The sequence below is a fragment of the Mastacembelus armatus genome, chromosome 11 (genome assembly GCF_900324485.2).
Source record: "Mastacembelus armatus chromosome 11, fMasArm1.2, whole genome shotgun sequence".
NCBI lineage: Eukaryota > Metazoa > Chordata > Actinopteri > Synbranchiformes > Mastacembelidae > Mastacembelus > Mastacembelus armatus.
Window position 1 is genome coordinate 2,421,457 of NC_046643.1, and position 18,010 is coordinate 2,439,466.

General features: G+C 39.4%; 1 protein-coding gene across 1 annotated transcript in view; it reads left to right on the plus strand.

Annotated features, from left to right (window-relative positions):
- The window catches only part of col28a1a (collagen, type XXVIII, alpha 1a), a 32,905-nt gene extending 15,346 nt beyond the window's left edge, over positions 1–17,559 (plus strand). The window contains exons 10-34 of the mRNA XM_026300333.2: positions 737–790; positions 889–957; positions 1,064–1,132; positions 1,946–2,014; positions 2,257–2,325; positions 2,419–2,487; positions 2,569–2,637; positions 5,363–5,431; positions 5,561–5,632; positions 6,488–6,556; positions 7,685–7,756; positions 8,772–8,840; positions 9,953–10,021; positions 10,279–10,347; positions 10,451–10,519; positions 10,665–10,733; positions 10,861–10,929; positions 12,555–12,623; positions 12,730–12,810; positions 13,031–13,066; positions 13,155–13,191; positions 13,363–13,917; positions 14,359–14,471; positions 14,741–15,002; positions 16,715–17,559. Of these exons, the coding sequence (XP_026156118.1) occupies positions 737–790; positions 889–957; positions 1,064–1,132; positions 1,946–2,014; positions 2,257–2,325; positions 2,419–2,487; positions 2,569–2,637; positions 5,363–5,431; positions 5,561–5,632; positions 6,488–6,556; positions 7,685–7,756; positions 8,772–8,840; positions 9,953–10,021; positions 10,279–10,347; positions 10,451–10,519; positions 10,665–10,733; positions 10,861–10,929; positions 12,555–12,623; positions 12,730–12,810; positions 13,031–13,066; positions 13,155–13,191; positions 13,363–13,917; positions 14,359–14,471; positions 14,741–15,002; positions 16,715–16,887 (2,490 nt within the window). The 3' untranslated portion in view covers positions 16,888–17,559. The remainder of the gene's footprint in view (positions 1–736; positions 791–888; positions 958–1,063; positions 1,133–1,945; positions 2,015–2,256; positions 2,326–2,418; positions 2,488–2,568; positions 2,638–5,362; positions 5,432–5,560; positions 5,633–6,487; positions 6,557–7,684; positions 7,757–8,771; positions 8,841–9,952; positions 10,022–10,278; positions 10,348–10,450; positions 10,520–10,664; positions 10,734–10,860; positions 10,930–12,554; positions 12,624–12,729; positions 12,811–13,030; positions 13,067–13,154; positions 13,192–13,362; positions 13,918–14,358; positions 14,472–14,740; positions 15,003–16,714) is intronic.
- The last annotated feature ends 451 nt before the right edge of the window (positions 17,560–18,010 follow it).

The window sequence follows — 18,010 nt, forward strand, 5'->3', positions numbered from 1 at the left end:
GTTATATGGTTAACTCAACATCAAGTCATTTACATTAATTTTCATGCATTCTGTAGCATTGCACAACACACGTGTAAGTATAGTATTTTCTCATTTAGTCATTCTCCTAAACTACTTGTGTGTATAAGTGTATGTGTAAGTATATGTGTGGGTGTAAGTGTCGGTGTGTGTGTGTGTAAGTGTATGTGTTAGACTCTCCCTCACATCTGATTGCTTCTTCACACAGTGGGGACAATGTTTGTAACCCTCGATCCCCATAACTAGGTCTTACAACTCTTTGCAACAATGTATAAACAAATGATAATAAGAGTAATGAAATTATAAATGTGTAAACTTCAAACTTAATTCCCTTATTAGTCCCACAATGGGGAAGTTCCATTTCCACCCACGTGCACACAAACACACACACCTGGAGCAGCGGGCAGCCAATGCTGCGGCACCCAGGGAGCTGTTGGGGGTCCGGTGCTTTGCTCAAGGGTCTCACCTCAGTCGTCGCACTGGCTGTTTACTTTGCCCACTGACAATTCCTGCTAGACTTGAGACTCAAACCCATGACTTTCAGGTTACAAGTCTGACTCCCTATCCATTAGGCCACGACTGTAAATTTATTTCCCAAGCAATTATAAATGAAATTAGTAAGATTTATTTCCAAACAATTATAAATGAAATTAGTAAAGGTGTAAGATTTATTTCCCCAACAATTTACTTACTTTTTCCTGTTTTGTACCTGGCTCAGGGTGCCAAGGGAATGCCTGGAGACCCAGGTCCAGAGGGGCCATCTGGATTTAAAGTAAGAATGGTGGATTACATAATACATGAAGTGATTCATTAGGTTCGTAGGATAAAGCTACAAGTATGTTTCTAAGTTTATCGTCCCTTACTTTAAAGGGTGAGCAAGGACCACGGGGTGCATCTGGACCTCCAGGAGATAGTGGCATTGGCTTCCCAGGTCCTAAGGTAAATTAGAATTTAGGTTAGATTGAATTAAATAAGAAACATTTTTCCTACTTACATGCCCTGTGTATTTCTAGTTTAGCTTCAATCTTGAAATATTATTTTTCAGGGTGACAAGGGGAACCAAGGAGGACCAGGTCAACCTGGACCAGCAGGTGTGGGTGAACCAGGGGTGCTGGTGAGCTCACAAAACTAGCAGAAGCTACAAGGACTGCTAGCTGTTATCTATATAACTCATAACAACATCCCATTCCTGCAGAACAAAAGAATGGATGGATGGATGTCTTGTCATTATTTATCAGTCTTGCTTATCTTTAATACACTGTATAAACAAATTGCTGTCCAAAATAATACTTTCAATTTTGGATGAAATGGTGGTTGATGTTTAAGATTTATTGACTACTAAATACATACATTCTACAAAGTAGAATATATAGTACTCAAATATTTACTTTTGAAAATCATTAATCAAGTTTTTCAAATGAATTGCATTACATTTATTTATTTTGAAATTCAACTCTAAGTTTTAGTTTCAAGTGGTGCAACCTCAAAAACTGTAAAAAGGTTTCTGGTTACTCATCTGAACTGTTCTTTCATATGAACAACAGGATATGACCAGAGGTCTGAATTGAAGTCTAAATGAAATCCGTTCAGGTTTATGAACAGTAGCAATGGTGTTTTAACCAGTCCAATTCAAAGCAACCTGATTTTTGGGTGCATATAATATAAACTTCAGAAAATATTTAACCCCTTACACACTGTTTTTTTTTTTTTTTTTAAAAAAAGCTACCTCATTTGTAGACCATGTCCTTCAAAGGAATTGATTTCTGATTGTCCGAGTAACCCTGCTAATGACAGTGAAACTAGTCGGAATACATTCGTAAATAAAAGATATTAATTGATTTTTGTTAGTTTTGCAAAATATTATGAATTTATCTTTTTACTTTGTTAAATAATACAGTAGTGCGTGCTGCAATATCTTAATTTTTAGGGTCCAGTTGGGCCACCAGGAATGCAAGGAGCTTCAGGATTTCCAGGTGTGGGTCTCCCAGGACCCAAGGTAACCTCCAGGTCATGCACGGTCACTGGAGCTATTTTTTTTTTTTTTTTTTTTGGACTTTACAAAATATCCTAATGTAACTGCTTCTCTTGTGATCTGTTTCTCATAATGTAAATATTGTTTTTTTTATTTTTTATTTATTTTTACTGAAGAGGGAAGCCATCATTACATTTACTATATTGTTGGGCTCTTAAGCTCTTTCTAGGTTCACATGTTCTCTTACCACAGTGTGTTTCTTATAGGGTGACAGGGGCTATGAGGGTCCTAAGGGCAGTCGTGGAACTCCAGGATTAGGGTACAAAGGTGATAAGGTATGGTTTACAGTTAAGCTAAAACTAAAATACTGCATATCTGTGATGTTACAAAGGATGACTTGTCTAACCTCTTGACTTTCTGATCCCCAGGGAAACATTGGTGTTCCTGGGCTTCCAGGTTTGATGGGATTTACAGGTGCAGATATCCAGGGAGAAAAGGCAAGCCCAATCACAATGTTAGGAATTGTTTTCTCCTTTGTCTATTTGTGTAACCACATATAATTTTTTTTCTGGTTTTAGGGGGACCAAGGGCCTATTGGACCTTCTGGTCCCAGGGGACCTGCTGGACTGGGTATTGCTGGACCAAAGGTTAGTCTCAGAGGATCAGTGGGGCATTGAAGCAATGGCTTTTATATTCTTCATAGAAATGAGTAATATGTTCATTCCTGAGTTATAAAGACAGATAAAAACATTAGATGGTGTGGGGGACTGGTGGATCGGGGGTTCTTCTAGTTTTATTGCTGGACATTTTATAACTTCTGTCATTCTCATTGGTACACAGTGACAACGTAAATTTCAATTCAATTCAATTTAGTTTTATTTGTATTACACAATACAATCATCTCAACACACTTTACAAAAAACTAATAACCCAAAAAATCCCTTATAAGCAAGCACTTGGTGACAGTGGAGAAGAAAAACTCCTACTGGTTGAGGTGAGTGGATAGAGGAAAGAGAGAAAAGAATAAAACTAGATTTTAACTCTAAAAAGAGGCTAAGAGAGTAGGCATCACATCATGGCCAGTATCATTCCAGCTTATAGTCTGTGTTAGTGGGACATACAAATTGAATGACCCCTAAGTGGGACTTCATTTCCTCAAAACAGATCCTCCAGAGTTGTTGTGTAATAGAAACAATAGACCTTACTCCTGGAAACCATATATGCCTGTCACCTTATCAACAAACCTATATAAATGTTATGCATATTTGTTGCAGTTTGCTTTTTGAAAATTACCTAATATCAACATTCTAGAGGAGAGAGAAAAGAACAGCAATAATAAACAACAAATAGACACTGCAGGTTGGTGGGGCCAGTAACTTCACATCAGCAATATACAGCTCCAGGACCAGGGACACCAGCAGAAGGTACAGACAGAGAGAGGACAGAGCACAAACTAGGGGAGAGAGAGAGCACAAGGTTAATGACATTGAATGGTGGGAGGGGAGGGTTAGGGTAGTGGAGCTCATTGCAGTGATGGAGAGTCCCCAGGTAATCTAGTCCTATAGCAGCATAACTGTCTCCTGAACCCAGACTGGGAGCTGGTTCCACAGGAGAGGACCTTGATAACTAATGGCTCTGCCTCCTGTTCTACTTTTGGAAACTCTGGGAACCACAAGTAGACCTGCACTCTGAGAGCGAAGTGGTCTATTGGGATAATATGGTACTATGAGGTCTGTAAGGTATGAAGGAAGAAGAAGAAGTACTTTATTAATCCCCAAGTGGAAATTAAATTGTTACAGCAGTTATTCTCATTTAAAGTTATTAAATTTAATATTATTTAAATTATATAAATTAATAATAATTAATAAAGTAATTAATAAAGTAATAAAGCAATTAACTTGTATGTAGAAAAGTAATAAAGTAATTATTCATTTTGGAGGGTTTGTGTGTGTGTGTGTGTGTTATTGTTTATATTATGGAATTATTATTATGGAGCTTGATCATGAAGGGTTTTTTATGTGAGAAGAAGGATTTTAAATCCTATTCTGTATTTTACAGGGAGCCAATGAAGAGAAGCTAATATAAGAGAAATATGATCTCTCTTGCTAGTTCCTGGAGGCTTTTTATGGAGATACTGGGACATCCAGATAGTAATGAGTTACAGTAATCTAGCCTTGAGGTAACAAATGGATTAGTTTTTCTGCATCATTTTGAGACAGGATGTTCCTAATTTTGGAAATGTTGCGCAGGTGAAAGAATGCAGTTCTAGAGATTTGTTTTATGTGTGAGTTAAAGGACATGTCCTGGTCAAAAATAACTCCAAGGTTTTTCACAGTAGTGCTGGAGGCCAGGGCTATGCCATCTAGAGTAGCTATAATTTTAGTATTTCTGAGGTTTTAAGGCCCAAATACAATAACTGTTTTCTCTGAATTTAAAAGTAGAAAGTTACTAAAGTTACTAATCATCCAGGCCTTTATTTCCTTTAGACACACCTGAAGTCTGGCTAACTGGTTTGTGTTATCAGGTTTCAGATAGTACATAATATATAGCTTTGCAAAATTCCTTCCTGAGCCAATCTAATCAGCCACATAACTCAAAGTGCTATGTGATTAGTAGGCATTTAATTTACAATAATGCATCATACAATATACACATCAAACATGTCGAACAGTCAACTGAGAAATTTTAGCAGTGCAGCTGCTGCCCTTCAAATCCCTGTTCCAAACGCTGCCTTATCCTCCCCCTCTAGGAGCCTGCCTTGCTAGTTAAAACTGGCCAATCCCTGCAGACCTCTTAAATGCAGACCAATATACAACATATTTACTTATATAGGTAACAACAATCCATCAATTTAGGATTTGGCACTGAAACATATGAACACTGTACATTAAAAAAAAACCAACAAAAAAAATTGTCACATTCTTCAAGATTCCCCTTAATGTCATTTGGTATATATTCAAAACACAAATTCAACTTGAGTGCTTTGTATAGTTCTGTATCTCTAAAAGATTACACTTTACCTATACTGTACTAAATTTCTAAAATAAAATAAAAAGTTACTGTATTATTCTCAGTACATACACCTTTTGCTTTCGAGTCTTGTGCCTCTGGCTATAATTGGTATTGGAATGATGACATTGTTCTCGCCATTATTAGTTAGCTCAGGTCCAGAAATATGGAGATGACACAAAAAATAGGTCCAGTGTAAAAAACAAGCAGTTGAACAATCAGAGACATGTGTTAACTAAATTCTGAGCAGAAACTGAAAGTATAAATGCACCCAACTGTGTAATAATACATGTGACACAATCAAACTATCAGTTTGTACAGTTTCAGTAGGTTAAAGTTGAACCAGAAGGTGTTGTTTCCTAGGGTGACCAGGGATTCCCTGGAGAACCTGGACCTCAGGGAGAGAGGGGTGTCGGTGAGCCAGGACCAAAGGTAACACAACTAAACTCTTCTTGGATAAACAGCATTCAAACTGGGACCAACTCTTCTTGGATAAAAAGCATTCAAACTGGGACCAAATGAGACACAGCAGATATTTTGAGTTTATGTGTGTGGTTCCAGGGGGAGCCAGGGCCTGAAGGGGCTGCTGGGATACCTGGCATCCCTGGTGAGGATGGAGCCGTTGGGCCTAAGGTGAGTTGTAACTGGAGGTGAAATATTACATGCCTGCAGTTCAGGTATTAAACATATCCATATAAGTATGTGGATAATGTGGTGGTGTCACATCATGCCCTCCTCTAAAATATGTTCCCAATGTCACACCTCAGCATTGTGTTTGAACAGGAATTACATCCATCCATTTTTTATACCCGCTTATTCCTTAACCAGGGTCATGGGGATCTGCTGGAGCCTATCCCAGCTCTCTTTCAGGTGGAAGGCAGGGGTACACCCTGGACAGGTCACCAGTCCATCACAGGGCCACATAGAGACAAGCAACCTCACACACTCACACTCACTCCTATGGGCAATTTAGAGTCACCAATCAACCTGACATACATGTTTTTGGACTGTGGGAGGAAACCAGAGTACCTGGAGAAAACCCACACAAGCACAGGGAGAACATGCAAACTCCACACAGAAAGGCCAGGTTGCGAACCCAGGACCTCCTTGCTGTGAGGCAACAGTACTAACCACTCATCCACCATGCTGCCCAGGAATTACGTCATGTTTAAAAAGTTGAGAGGCAAATTCGTTATGTCTTAATTGGCTGATAATCCTTCCTGATTTGCCATTAACTGTCGATATTCTTCCTGCTTTGTTGGTAGTCCAACCTTAGGAAAATGTGAATCCTCTGTTTCTTTGTGGAGCTTTGGTCAGCTTTCGTCATAGATATGTGTCTATATATAAACATTCCATACCTTATTACGCCACAGTTTATCCATTTATTCATTCATCATTTTATCCTAGGTGAAATGTCAAAACTAATGTGTGATTCATTAGAACATGTTATGTTTAATGCTGTGATGCAGTTTTTGTTGTTTAATCTAGGGGGAGATGGGATTGCCAGGTCTGCGTGGACTAGAGGGAGAACCAGGGAAAGGCATCCCTGGAGAAAAGGTAATCACATGCCGTGCTATTGCTGTGCAGGTATTTTAGAGGATTTCTGTAATTCTGTATGATTGGCATGAGCAATTGTTACTTTGTATGCATTTTTTCTGAAAATGATTTAAAACCCAGGTACGAATGTAAATTGTTTCTTAAATTCAAAGTGGTTTAGGTATGTATTTCAACGCTTGTACTGACAATGGCTTCAGTCAACTACGCCTGTATATACAGGCAAAGTTGACTGAATGAATCATTGTACTGAGCTGTATTTACTTTGCAGATCAGCAAATTAAATGTCCTAGTTCAATGTTAGTTGAATTCTTCCTATAATACCTTCATATTACAGAGGCTCTGTGATGTATGACATCATGTGTATGCAGGGGCGGCGGGTGGCATAGGCTTGGGGAGGCTAAACCTTCCCAAAAATTCCTTCCTAAAAATGTGGAATGACAGACTGCTGTTCTTGTTTATATGGAGCACATCATTTGGCTAATGTTAAAAACTTACAAACGTTATATTAATTTATTACCCTACTCTTTGTATCGCTTTAATGGCCACCTCCTGCTATTGCGTTCGTTTACGTTTGGTGAATGTGCCTCTGGCTGTAGCCGCTGGGCCGCTCTCTGGCCGTTCGTTGGTTTGTTGGTATGCCAATCAAAGGCAGTGTAGGGGGAGGGGTGGGAAGTGCGGACTACACAAAAAAATTGTATATAAATAAAATATATTGACAGTAACATAAATTACATTTATTTAAAGAGAGAGTGATATATGGTTTAATTTTAATTTCAGTTATGAAAAAACTTGTCAATCAGAGCATGCGTGAACTTCAAACCGCGGTGATGTATTGATATGCCAGCAGGAAAGGAGTTTCTCTTCTCTGAAACTCGACAGAATTGCTACAAGTCAGTGTAACTCTCTCAGCTGGTTCGGGTCTGTAATGTAACTCATAACGCATGTGAAAGCGGGCATTTGTCTCCCAGTACCTTCTGCAGCCTAGTTAAAAATACAAAATGATTTCCATCTACCTTAATCGCCTAGGCTATCATATACTGTATAGACAATGAAGCGAACCCACCTCCCACATTAGCCTTCCCAAACCTCAACCTCACCCGCCCCCTATGTGTGTTTGTGTTTCCACAGGGAGACAGAGGTGACCGAGGACCAAGGGGATTTTCAGGGTCTTTAGGTCCAGTTGGCCCTGCTGGAGCTAAGGTCATTCAAATACAGAGAACTCAAAAGTACTGTTAGGTTGCTGTAGGTGGGAAATTTAACACATTACATATTCAGGTTTAGGTATATAGCCAGTTCCAACAGATAGAACAGGTGGTGGTTAGTTTACCTTGGGAAAACATGAACACATCTTGTACTGCACCAAAACTCTGAGTCAGCAAACATTCACCTGGGAAAAGTATTAGCTGCAGCATTTTTAATGTGCCATAAATGCCTGATGATTTTATTGTGGAGGCCAGTTAGGAGTGCATCTGACTATTCCACACAACAGTAAAAAACATGGCTTAGTCTTTACTGTCTTTGATTCAAGGTGAGCAGCCTCCCTTTATGGCCAAAAAGAATCATTTCAGGCTGTACTTCATTGAAGGAAGATATGTTGCATCCATTTGAATTACACAATAATAGAATGCTGTATGCTGTACATACAACACAAGTTTTTTTACTTTGTCTATTGTGCCACCACTCTGGCATCCTCCCAGCTGAAGGAAGGTGTATTTGTTGTGCATTTCCTCAAATATCTTTTTTCTTCATTATAATAATGCCAAAGTATTACCAGTTCATTATGTAGCTTGACTTCGACATCACTAAAAGTCACATCAGTGTGGAGTGTAGCAAGGGCATTGCTTGAAGATAATACACTCCAAAGTCAACCACAGAGGGGATTAGTGGACACAAATCAAGGAGGGCACACTGAAGGTTACTATAATGGAGATGCTGCTAATTTCATAGCTTTTCTACCCATAGGGCTCACACAACCCATGAAAATCATAAAATATTTAATTAATCTTCAATCTTAAATTATGTTTTACCAATGAACACAGAAAAAAGATCAAATGTTAGTAGCTTTAATGCAAACTGTTGTCCAAGACCTTATTTTGGTGGAAGACTTCTAACTGAAGCTAGTGAGACAAAAGCTTTTGTACAATGTGTGACAAAAGAGAAAAGAAATGTTTGCCCCCAGTTTAATCTCTGACATTTTACTGACTGTTTTGTTCAGGGAGAGCCAGGCAGCCCAGGAATGGTGGGGCTGCCAGGACCTACCGGGCGAAGCCTACCAGGAACAAAGGTAATTATGATGATGTCCCTAACAACTAAAAATAAGACCTAGTCCTAGATGATAACAAAAATATAGAATTAATACATGGTGCACTGGTACAATGGCTGGGGCAGCCACCATTCATTTGTTTGTGTGATATACTACCAAGAGGTCTGGTACTAATTAGAGAGACAATATGGTGATTCCTGTCTTCTTGTGGTTAAGTGGACCCATCACTTGACATTGTGTACAACCAAAATCCAGCTTAAGGTCATTTCAGGGGAAGCACAATCTTATGTCAGTTCCATGAAATAAGTTCTCTAGGGTGAGACATATGCACCACCTTAAAGGGACATTGTGGAGTTTTTTGTATGCCTCTATTTGCTATTCTATGATCTTGCCTTTATTGATGCACTGTTGTGTTTCTTAGTGCATTACCATCAATGGAAGAATGATATTATCAGAAAAATTAAAGTTCTCGTTATGCAGCAGAATAGTCTAAGTCACACTGTATATAATATTTTCAGAGCAATGCATTAATATGTGCATTCATGTTAATGTTCTAGATGATAAAGATGGGGAACTTTATCTAACCTATATACTACTGGATAGTATATTCTATAACACTGCATCATATTTTATTAGAAGATCCTTGTATGTTTTATATGCACTGCTAATCTACAGTCTGTTAAAACTACTGTAGCTGGCAAGTAAGTAAGCTGACAGTAAATGTAGTTTTGTAAAGTGTACAATATTTCTCTTGGAAAAGAATTAAAATTGAAATATTAAGTAGTATAAATTGTAAATACTCAAGTGAAAGTATTTTGAAAATGGTCTAAAATACTATTTAAAGTTTGATGTAATATACTGCTGTTGAACACTGCGTCATAAGCATGATGATTAATTATGCTTGGCTATTCTTTGGATTAGGAGTGAGTTATTGAAGCTATTTGACTACATTTAATCTTTATGACCATATATTACAGGCTAATTTTTACCTAAAAGGTAAATACTTTTGAGTATTCTGGTATATGGTGTAGCACAAAAGCCATGGATGTTTTGTGTAAAGAAATATATTAAACTGATTTTATTACAAACCTTATTTTTGATCAGTATGCATTTGTCATTTGTCAATTAAACAGGGAGATCCTGGGCCTGTGGGACTACCTGGACCTGTTGGAGAAGCTGGTGTTGGAATCAGTGGGCCAAAGGTAAAAATATAATTACATCAACTTATAACATCTCTGTACACTGTGGAATCTGATGTTGCATATGTTCATGCACCTTAATATTAAAACCTCTGTTATGAAAAAGAAAAACTTTCAGTACATTTGTGAAATGACTTGTACAGATGCTTTAATAAATCTGTGTATGGATTCTTGAGACACACTGCCTTATGTTATGTATTTCTTTTCTTATCATGTATGTCCCTGACAGTATTTTCATTGTCCTGAGTTTGCCTTTTCAGGGCAACAAAGGAAATCATGGACCTGTGGGGCCTCCAGGGATGAAGGGAAATGGCTTTCCAGGACCACAGGTAAAAGAGAATAGTCATCAAAAATAAGAAGAAATATTAAATTATCCTTGTATTCAATGCATAAGAAAGGTTTGCTAATAAACATCTTTTCCTTCATGTTTAGGGGCTACCTGGCTTACCAGGAGTACAAGGAGAGATGGGACTTGAAGGAAAAGGATTACCTGGACCTAAGGTGAAGCACAAGGCTTACTGTACCTTATGAATTTATGAAGTTCCTGAGGCTTTTAGAAATATAACATGTTTCCCTAAGGCGCTTTTACCTGGCTGGGCTGCATGAGATGGATATCTAGTAGAAAGAAGTCTATTTTGTGTGCTAGGGTGACAGAGGCTTACCAGGAGTCCCAGGCCCATCAGGTCCTCCTGGAATTGGACTTTATGGATTGAAGGTCGGTATATGTACATACAGTAAGAGTGAGTTGAACAATTTCACTTTCATGTTTAATATCATAATGATATTAACTAATGATATTAGTTTCATACCTTCACAACTGCTGTAATGTATTTGTTTCCCAGGGTTCTACAGGGCAACCTGGTCCACCAGGCTTGCCAGGGCCTCCAGGGGAGGGCATCCAGGGGCCAAAGGTAGGCAAGAGAACACAGAAGTGATTGCATAATATAGTGTAAACTCAATTTCAGTTCAATTCAAATCATCTCACGGCACTTTACATAGAACAAATCCTTTATGAACAAACATAGTGACTATGGGGATTCAAGACAATGAGATTTGTTATGTGTTGGTGGGGTTGAAGCAGGGGCGGTTCTAGGATTTCATCCTTAGGAGGTCTTAGCCCTCGCTATTGTTGCTGATAACACTACCTACCTTCTATAACCACCTACATGGGTGGGTGTTTCATCATCTCCCACCTCTGACTGACATGCAGCACAAGCCATTGCACTATCATGCAAGGACTATCATGCATGCGCAGAATAGCAAAGTGAATAAAAATAAATAAATAAATAATTTTAAAAAAAACTTGGAACTTTTTTCTTTAATCGACATGTCCCGCATTTCTTAGTTATTTTCATATTTATTTTAAAATGTAAAAATTATACTTCAATAAATTTTGATAGTTTGATAGTTGATCGTTTTAGGGCCACTGAAATGACCCTAAAAAGGGTCCAGAACCACCTCTGGGTTGAAGGTTTGGAGCAGGGCCCAAGTGTAGACAACTCACTTTAATTTTGGGATGAAACATGACAGGAACAAACCAGGCACAGGTACATCTGAGATCACACTCAAGCTCAGGAAAAACTCTGTCTTCCAGAGAATTCAACCATTTGGCAACAAAACATAAGCACAGGAAGTCTTTCATAACACATAGGTAATCCTCCAACAAAGAACAAAGGACAATGGGAGGTAAATGTACGTGCGTTGGCAGAACCGGCCGACCCACGAGGAAAATTCTCAGGGTCCGGAGGTGCAATGGCCCAGCGGGATGTACCTCAAGTACAGGAAAGGCGGTGGTGTCGGCAGACTCGGCTGACCCATTGGGACAAAGTCCAGGATCTGGAGAGCTGGTGGCGTCGGCAGGACCAGCGGACCCACCGGGACGAGGCTCTGGAACATGGGCGGAATCAGCCTTATTACCAAGTCTCTCAGGGGAGACTAACTCAGGAATAGGGATCCCTGTGGAAACGCCACCATCGGCACACTGAGGCGGAACCTCTGCAGGGATGTCTTCGTCAGCACACTGAAGCCCGGGAAACTGGAGAGGAACCTCAGCAGGGACACTCAGAAACTCAGCAGCATGAAATTTCTGTCTTCCAGACAATTCAGCCACTTGGCAACAAAACATAAGCACAGGCAGTCCTTCATAACACATAGGTAATCCTCCAACAAAGAACAAATGGGACATATATATATACACAGGTAACAAAAGGCTATTTGAACATTGGTGAAACTAATCAAGATAATGAAATATTAAGCTACCTGAAACTACATCAGGCAAAACTAAAATAAAAGTCCATAACCAGAAATCAAATTACCAGACCATAACAGAGATTACAAATTTCTTCCATGTTGCACCAAAAATTTAAGGATTCAGATGGTGAAACTAAGTGCTTTGATCTGTTGCCAATCTAGAGTAATTAACCTGTTGCATTAAATGAATCTGTAGCATTTCACTTCATGGACAGGACTTTATAATATGTTTATATGCTGATGATACCCTTTTCATGTTTACCAATTCATCAACCTTTATTCTTAGGGAGAACCTGGATATCAGGGGCAAGTGGGCCCTCGGGGGGCACCAGGGGATGGCCTTCTAGGGGAAAAGGTACAATTATTAGAGCTACTCTTTGTTTCAGTGGTAGTATGGACTGTAAGATATTTCTTTATCAGTGTCAAATACATGCTGTAATAAAGTGCTGTCTCTGACAAAGGGTGATAGAGGTATTCCTGGAGACCAGGGAAAGAAAGGAGATAAAGGTGACTATGGAGAACCTGGATCTACTGGACCAGTGGTAACAACATCTTCTAAATAGTGAAAATGCTTTGTGGTTCCTACAGCAATTAAACAGTTCCTTAAAAGATTAAGTACTTTGTAATGCATGTAGGCTGATGGTGATTGGTGCTACATGGATCTGAATATCTCTTACATAATGTTGTCATGTATTTGTACAATGGAGATTATCCTAAAACTATGGTATTGTTTTGCTTCCTAATTGAAGTTTAATCTTACAGGGGAGACCTGGAGAAAAGGGGGAGCCAGGACTAACAGTGAGTAAAGCTGACACAAAAGACACTTAGTTGTAAAATTTCAATATTACAATGACCTCATTCGTTTGTCCCTTTACTCTGTTGACAGAGAGAAGAGGTCATCAGCATAATAAGGGAAATCTGTGGTAAATTACATGTATTTTTGTTGTGTTTTGAAGTATTTTTAGTGGGCTATTGCAGTGTATGTACTTCCATTGGGTAAGATTTTAAGCTGCACATAGATACAGTTGAAAAACTTTATGTGTTTGTATCCACCTGTGCACTTTTTTCTGTTATCTGTTATACTTGTTGCCCAGGCTGTGCTCTGAAGTGCAAAGAGAGCCCTGTGGAGCTGGTGTTTGTGATAGACAGCTCAGAGAGTGTGGGGCCAGAAAACTTTGAGCTGGTGAAGGATTTTGTGAATGGTCTAATTGACCAAATGTCTGTGAGCCAAGAAGCCGTCAGGATCGGTGTGGTGCTCTACAGCCACCTGGACATAGTGGTGGTTAGCCTGCAGCAGCAGTCCAGCCAGGATGACATCAAGGCTGCCATCAGGAAGATGCCCTACCTGGGCGAGGGCACCTTCACAGGCAGTGCCATTCATCAAGCCAGCCAGCTGTTCCAGGCCTCACGTCCTCATGTAAGGAAAGTAGCTATGGTTTTAACAGATGGGCAGGCCGACCCCCGTGATGTTATGCAGCTTGAAGAAACAGCCACGGAGGCACACACAGAGGAAATTGAGATGTTTGTCATAGGAGTCATGAACAAGACTGATCCTCTGTATGAAAAATTCCAGGCTGAAACAAACGTTATTGCCTCTGATCCTGATGAAGACCATGTTTACCTTATAGAGGACTTCAAGACACTTCCCAGTAAGCAAGCACACATCACATCATGCCTAGGATAAACCACAACCACACTGATGAGCACTGGTGAATTTACTGACACACTTATGAAGGAGGTGACGAATACTGCACTGATTTTCCACAACAAGCTGTAATTATTGAACTTAAATGTTGATACAGCATTTGTTGCACCCCAGCATCCATCTGCAGTACACATTGAGTAGGGGCATAGATATACATGTATTAAGGAAACTGTCAAACCAAGATCCAGTTTCATGGTGTACAATTGGTAACACTCGATCTGAAGCAGTCTGAATACTTTGCTGAAACTGAAAATAAGTAGATAGTTTACTGCCTCACAGTACTTTGACATTAGTGGGACATAACTGTTTTATTTTCCATGAATCATGTCACACAATGGTGTCATGTACTTATTCTCTGGCATATTCTTTCTGTATTTTGGTACAGCTCTGGAAAGTATAATTCTCAGTCGGATTTGTGAGCAGGATGACACAGTCGCTTTTATACCAAGCTCTGTCTTTCCATCTATGGAGGCTCCAGAAGAGGAGAAAAACATACAAGTAATGGGCTTTTATGTATATTGATGTGGCTATTCTCAGTTCACAAACCATTTGTACAAAAGGACATTTTGACAGTAAGGTGGTGCTATGGGAGCAAATTGTACTTAAATCCAGTTGTTTTGAAATTGGTTTTGAAATGGTCACCAGCAAACAATTACCTGGAAGAAAGCTTTTAATGATGATGTCCTTGCAAGTTGATATAGAACAGTCTGCATTACAGAAAATAATGCTGTAACATGCCCATGCTGAGTTCATCATCCACTTTCTAGCTTGAACTCCCAGCAGTGACAGTAACACCCCCGATTCCACGAACCTCTGAGTCAGGGCAGCCTAATGAGACCCTGGTTGATACTAGGCTGTTGGTAGAGCCCTGGTACAGGCTGCCAAATGTCACAGCAGGGCAGAAGCAGGGCAGTGGTGGGACATCTATGGTGGGCCCTCTGACTCCAACTGACTTACTGTATGAGGCAGAGACTACACAGGTGCTGGACAGCCACCCTCCTACACCACTGACAGATGCATCATTGTCAGGTAAACAAGCACAACTCCAGAACAGCAACTCACACATCTCACCTCACATCTTGGTCCTATTGTTGCTATTAATATCTCTGTTATTATACTATAAACATATAATGCATATAACATCATATAAAACATTTGTAGGGAGGTGGAGGACTAACTTTATTTGATTACATGAGATCAGGAATTTATTTTTATATTATGAGTTGAGTGACCTATGGGACACTTAGCACAGCTCAGTAACATGACAGGATTAACCTGTTCGGGGCCCTCAGGGCGAGTGTTTGCTGTTTAGTCCAGTGGTCAAGGCTGCTGACATTGGAACACCGGGTCAGTTGTCCCAGGCCCTGGGTTAAGTTTTAAATTATTTTTTAGAATAATTTGTCAAAAATACATAGGCTACTGGTGAAGACTTTACATGGTATCTACCAGTGTGTGGCAAAAGCCTGTTATTTTTCTCTTACTAATTGATAGAGTGGTAGAGATCAAATTTACTTTCACTCCCTATAATGCAAAAAAAAAGTTTGGTCTGTCACACTACTGTAAGGTCAAAATTTAACTTTAAATTTAATTTGCCTCTGCACCTTCAGTAAACCTTAAAAATTGAGCATCATCAAAAGTCAGGTACAAAGGAAAGAAATGAAAAGTGAAAGACAAGATAAACTTTATTAATCCCAGAGGGGGAATTCGGGTAATCTTGTAGCAGAAGTCATAGGTAGCAAGTAAGTAAGTAATAAAGTAATGAGCAATGGTCCAGTTCATTGTAATGAGTCATCTGCCATTGGGTAAGAAGTTGTATAGTCTGTGTCATGTTATCAGGGGGTTTTACTTCATTTCTGCCCAAAATTGAAAAAGGCCTTGGCCATCTACAAGGTTAAATGGATCAACTCAGACTCTTCTTTAATCTTCCTTTATTGTGTTTTATTGCAGTTGAATCAGTAGATGACATGCAAGTCGATTTAGGCAATTTGTCAATCAATCAATCAATTAGCCAGTCAGTCAATCAAGTTGAAAACCTTTACAATGAAAAAGAGATGTGCCTTAATGTGCAACACAAAGCAGTTTTAAACCTTAAACACATTTTATTGATGCAATAACACACATTTCTTCAAGCAACAAACAGCACAGCCATTGTTACATTCAGGTTGCATGTACCAGTCTAAACATTAATGAATAATGGATGGACATAAACCACATAAGCTTAACATTTCACCATTAAATTACAAATATCATCAAACATCAAAGTTAATACAAAAACATTTGCCCATGAGTAGCATCCCTGAGAATGGCCAGCAAGTTAAGCTCTCTCCCAGTTTGTGCTCCACAACTTCTCACCATGTTCTCACAGATGACTCTGCAGGTAGATTCCTGCTTCTTTGTGTGAGGACTGGGGAGTATCCTTTTCCTTTACAAAATAAAACCTTCTTCTGCCTCATGAGAATGTAAAAGTCTGGGTTTCCTATAAAAGTGTGTCTTCGAAATAAAAGCGCTTTTCTACTCTACAGCAAAGTCCCCATTCATGTGGAATTCAATTTGGTGCTACACGTTTGGAGTTCAACACTGAACATGCTGCACAAACAGTACCTTAAGTCACTGGTATTAATGACATTACTTGTACTAGGTTTCTCAAATGTCTCTTCTGTTTGACCTTTATCTCAATCATCATGTGTTTGCACTTACCATTCCAAAGCAGTTCACTCACTGCTCCCTTCTTGTCTTTTCAGATGAGGGGTGCAGTCAGCCTCTGGACCCAGGTCCTTGTCGGCAGTATGTAATCAAATGGTACTATGACCCTGAGGCCAACGCCTGTGCCCAGTTCTGGTATGGTGGTTGTCACAGCAATGCAAACAACTTTGAGACTGAAGCCAACTGCAGAAATGCCTGTGTCCACACGTAAAAAGAACATGCTCCACCAGCGTCACTGAAGAACAGAATGGATCGATGACACAGGCTTGATCAGAGCAGTTGACCAGGCTTGACCAGAAGTTGCTGCTGCTGTGGTCACACTCCATGGACCACTGCAGGTAAAGGAGATGACAGAGTGCAGACCTGGACCTCTTTGCTGTCTCTCAGGCTACATTCACCTGCTACATGCAGGTGCCCATATTCAATTCTGAACTGCTGTGCATTATTATATGCAGTCTAATTATTTTGGAGAGCTAGTCATATACTTCCCCAGTATGTAAACCAACCAAAAACCAGTACAAGCTAACGGGGGCATCCGAGAACTGGGGTTACCAAGTAAGCCTACTCTTCTTTTGGTCTCGCAAATAATAGCTTCTTGAATTTTCAGTGTAATCACACAGATGTAGCAGTTGTTCATTTGTACCGCAGCACAACATGTGTTACACCATAATGTTTGTAGGCCAAACCTGTTTTGTAAAACATTTCTGTGCTGCTAAACTGCAAATGTAGATATGTTTTGTATGGGTTATATTTGATTGTTTGATTATATTCTGATATGATGTACTTTTTGAATGAATGACCTTCTACCATTTCCCACAGAAGGAGTAACCCACAAATGTTATAGTGAAGGTTTAGCAAAGGTGAACAGGGGACTGATGTCATGCATGGGACCTCAGATTGCTTCCACTTCGAGCTGAACTCTGAGGTTAAGATAGGAATTACTTTCAATTTTTTTCTGCAAGATTCTGCACATAAAAAAACTTTAACTATACACTAATAATCCATAACATTATGACCATCTGCCTAACTCTGTGTACACAGGAGTCAATGCAGCAGTAGGTTGACTCTTGTGTCAGTCAGCAGCTCATTGTGTATCTTCTGTGAATCTGTTTGCTTTCATAGGTCTACTGTCAGGAAGAGAAACACACATTTGTCCAGCATTCAGTGTAAAACATGTCAAAAGGATATCATGAGGACAAGTTAGAGATGATTTTTTTTAAAGAAATTCAACATTCTCTGTGCTCAATTTGTGATATCACCACTACAGCCACTGAAAGTTTCTCTTCATAGAGACCAGTGCACATTATTTCACCACAGTATTTCAGTGTATATAA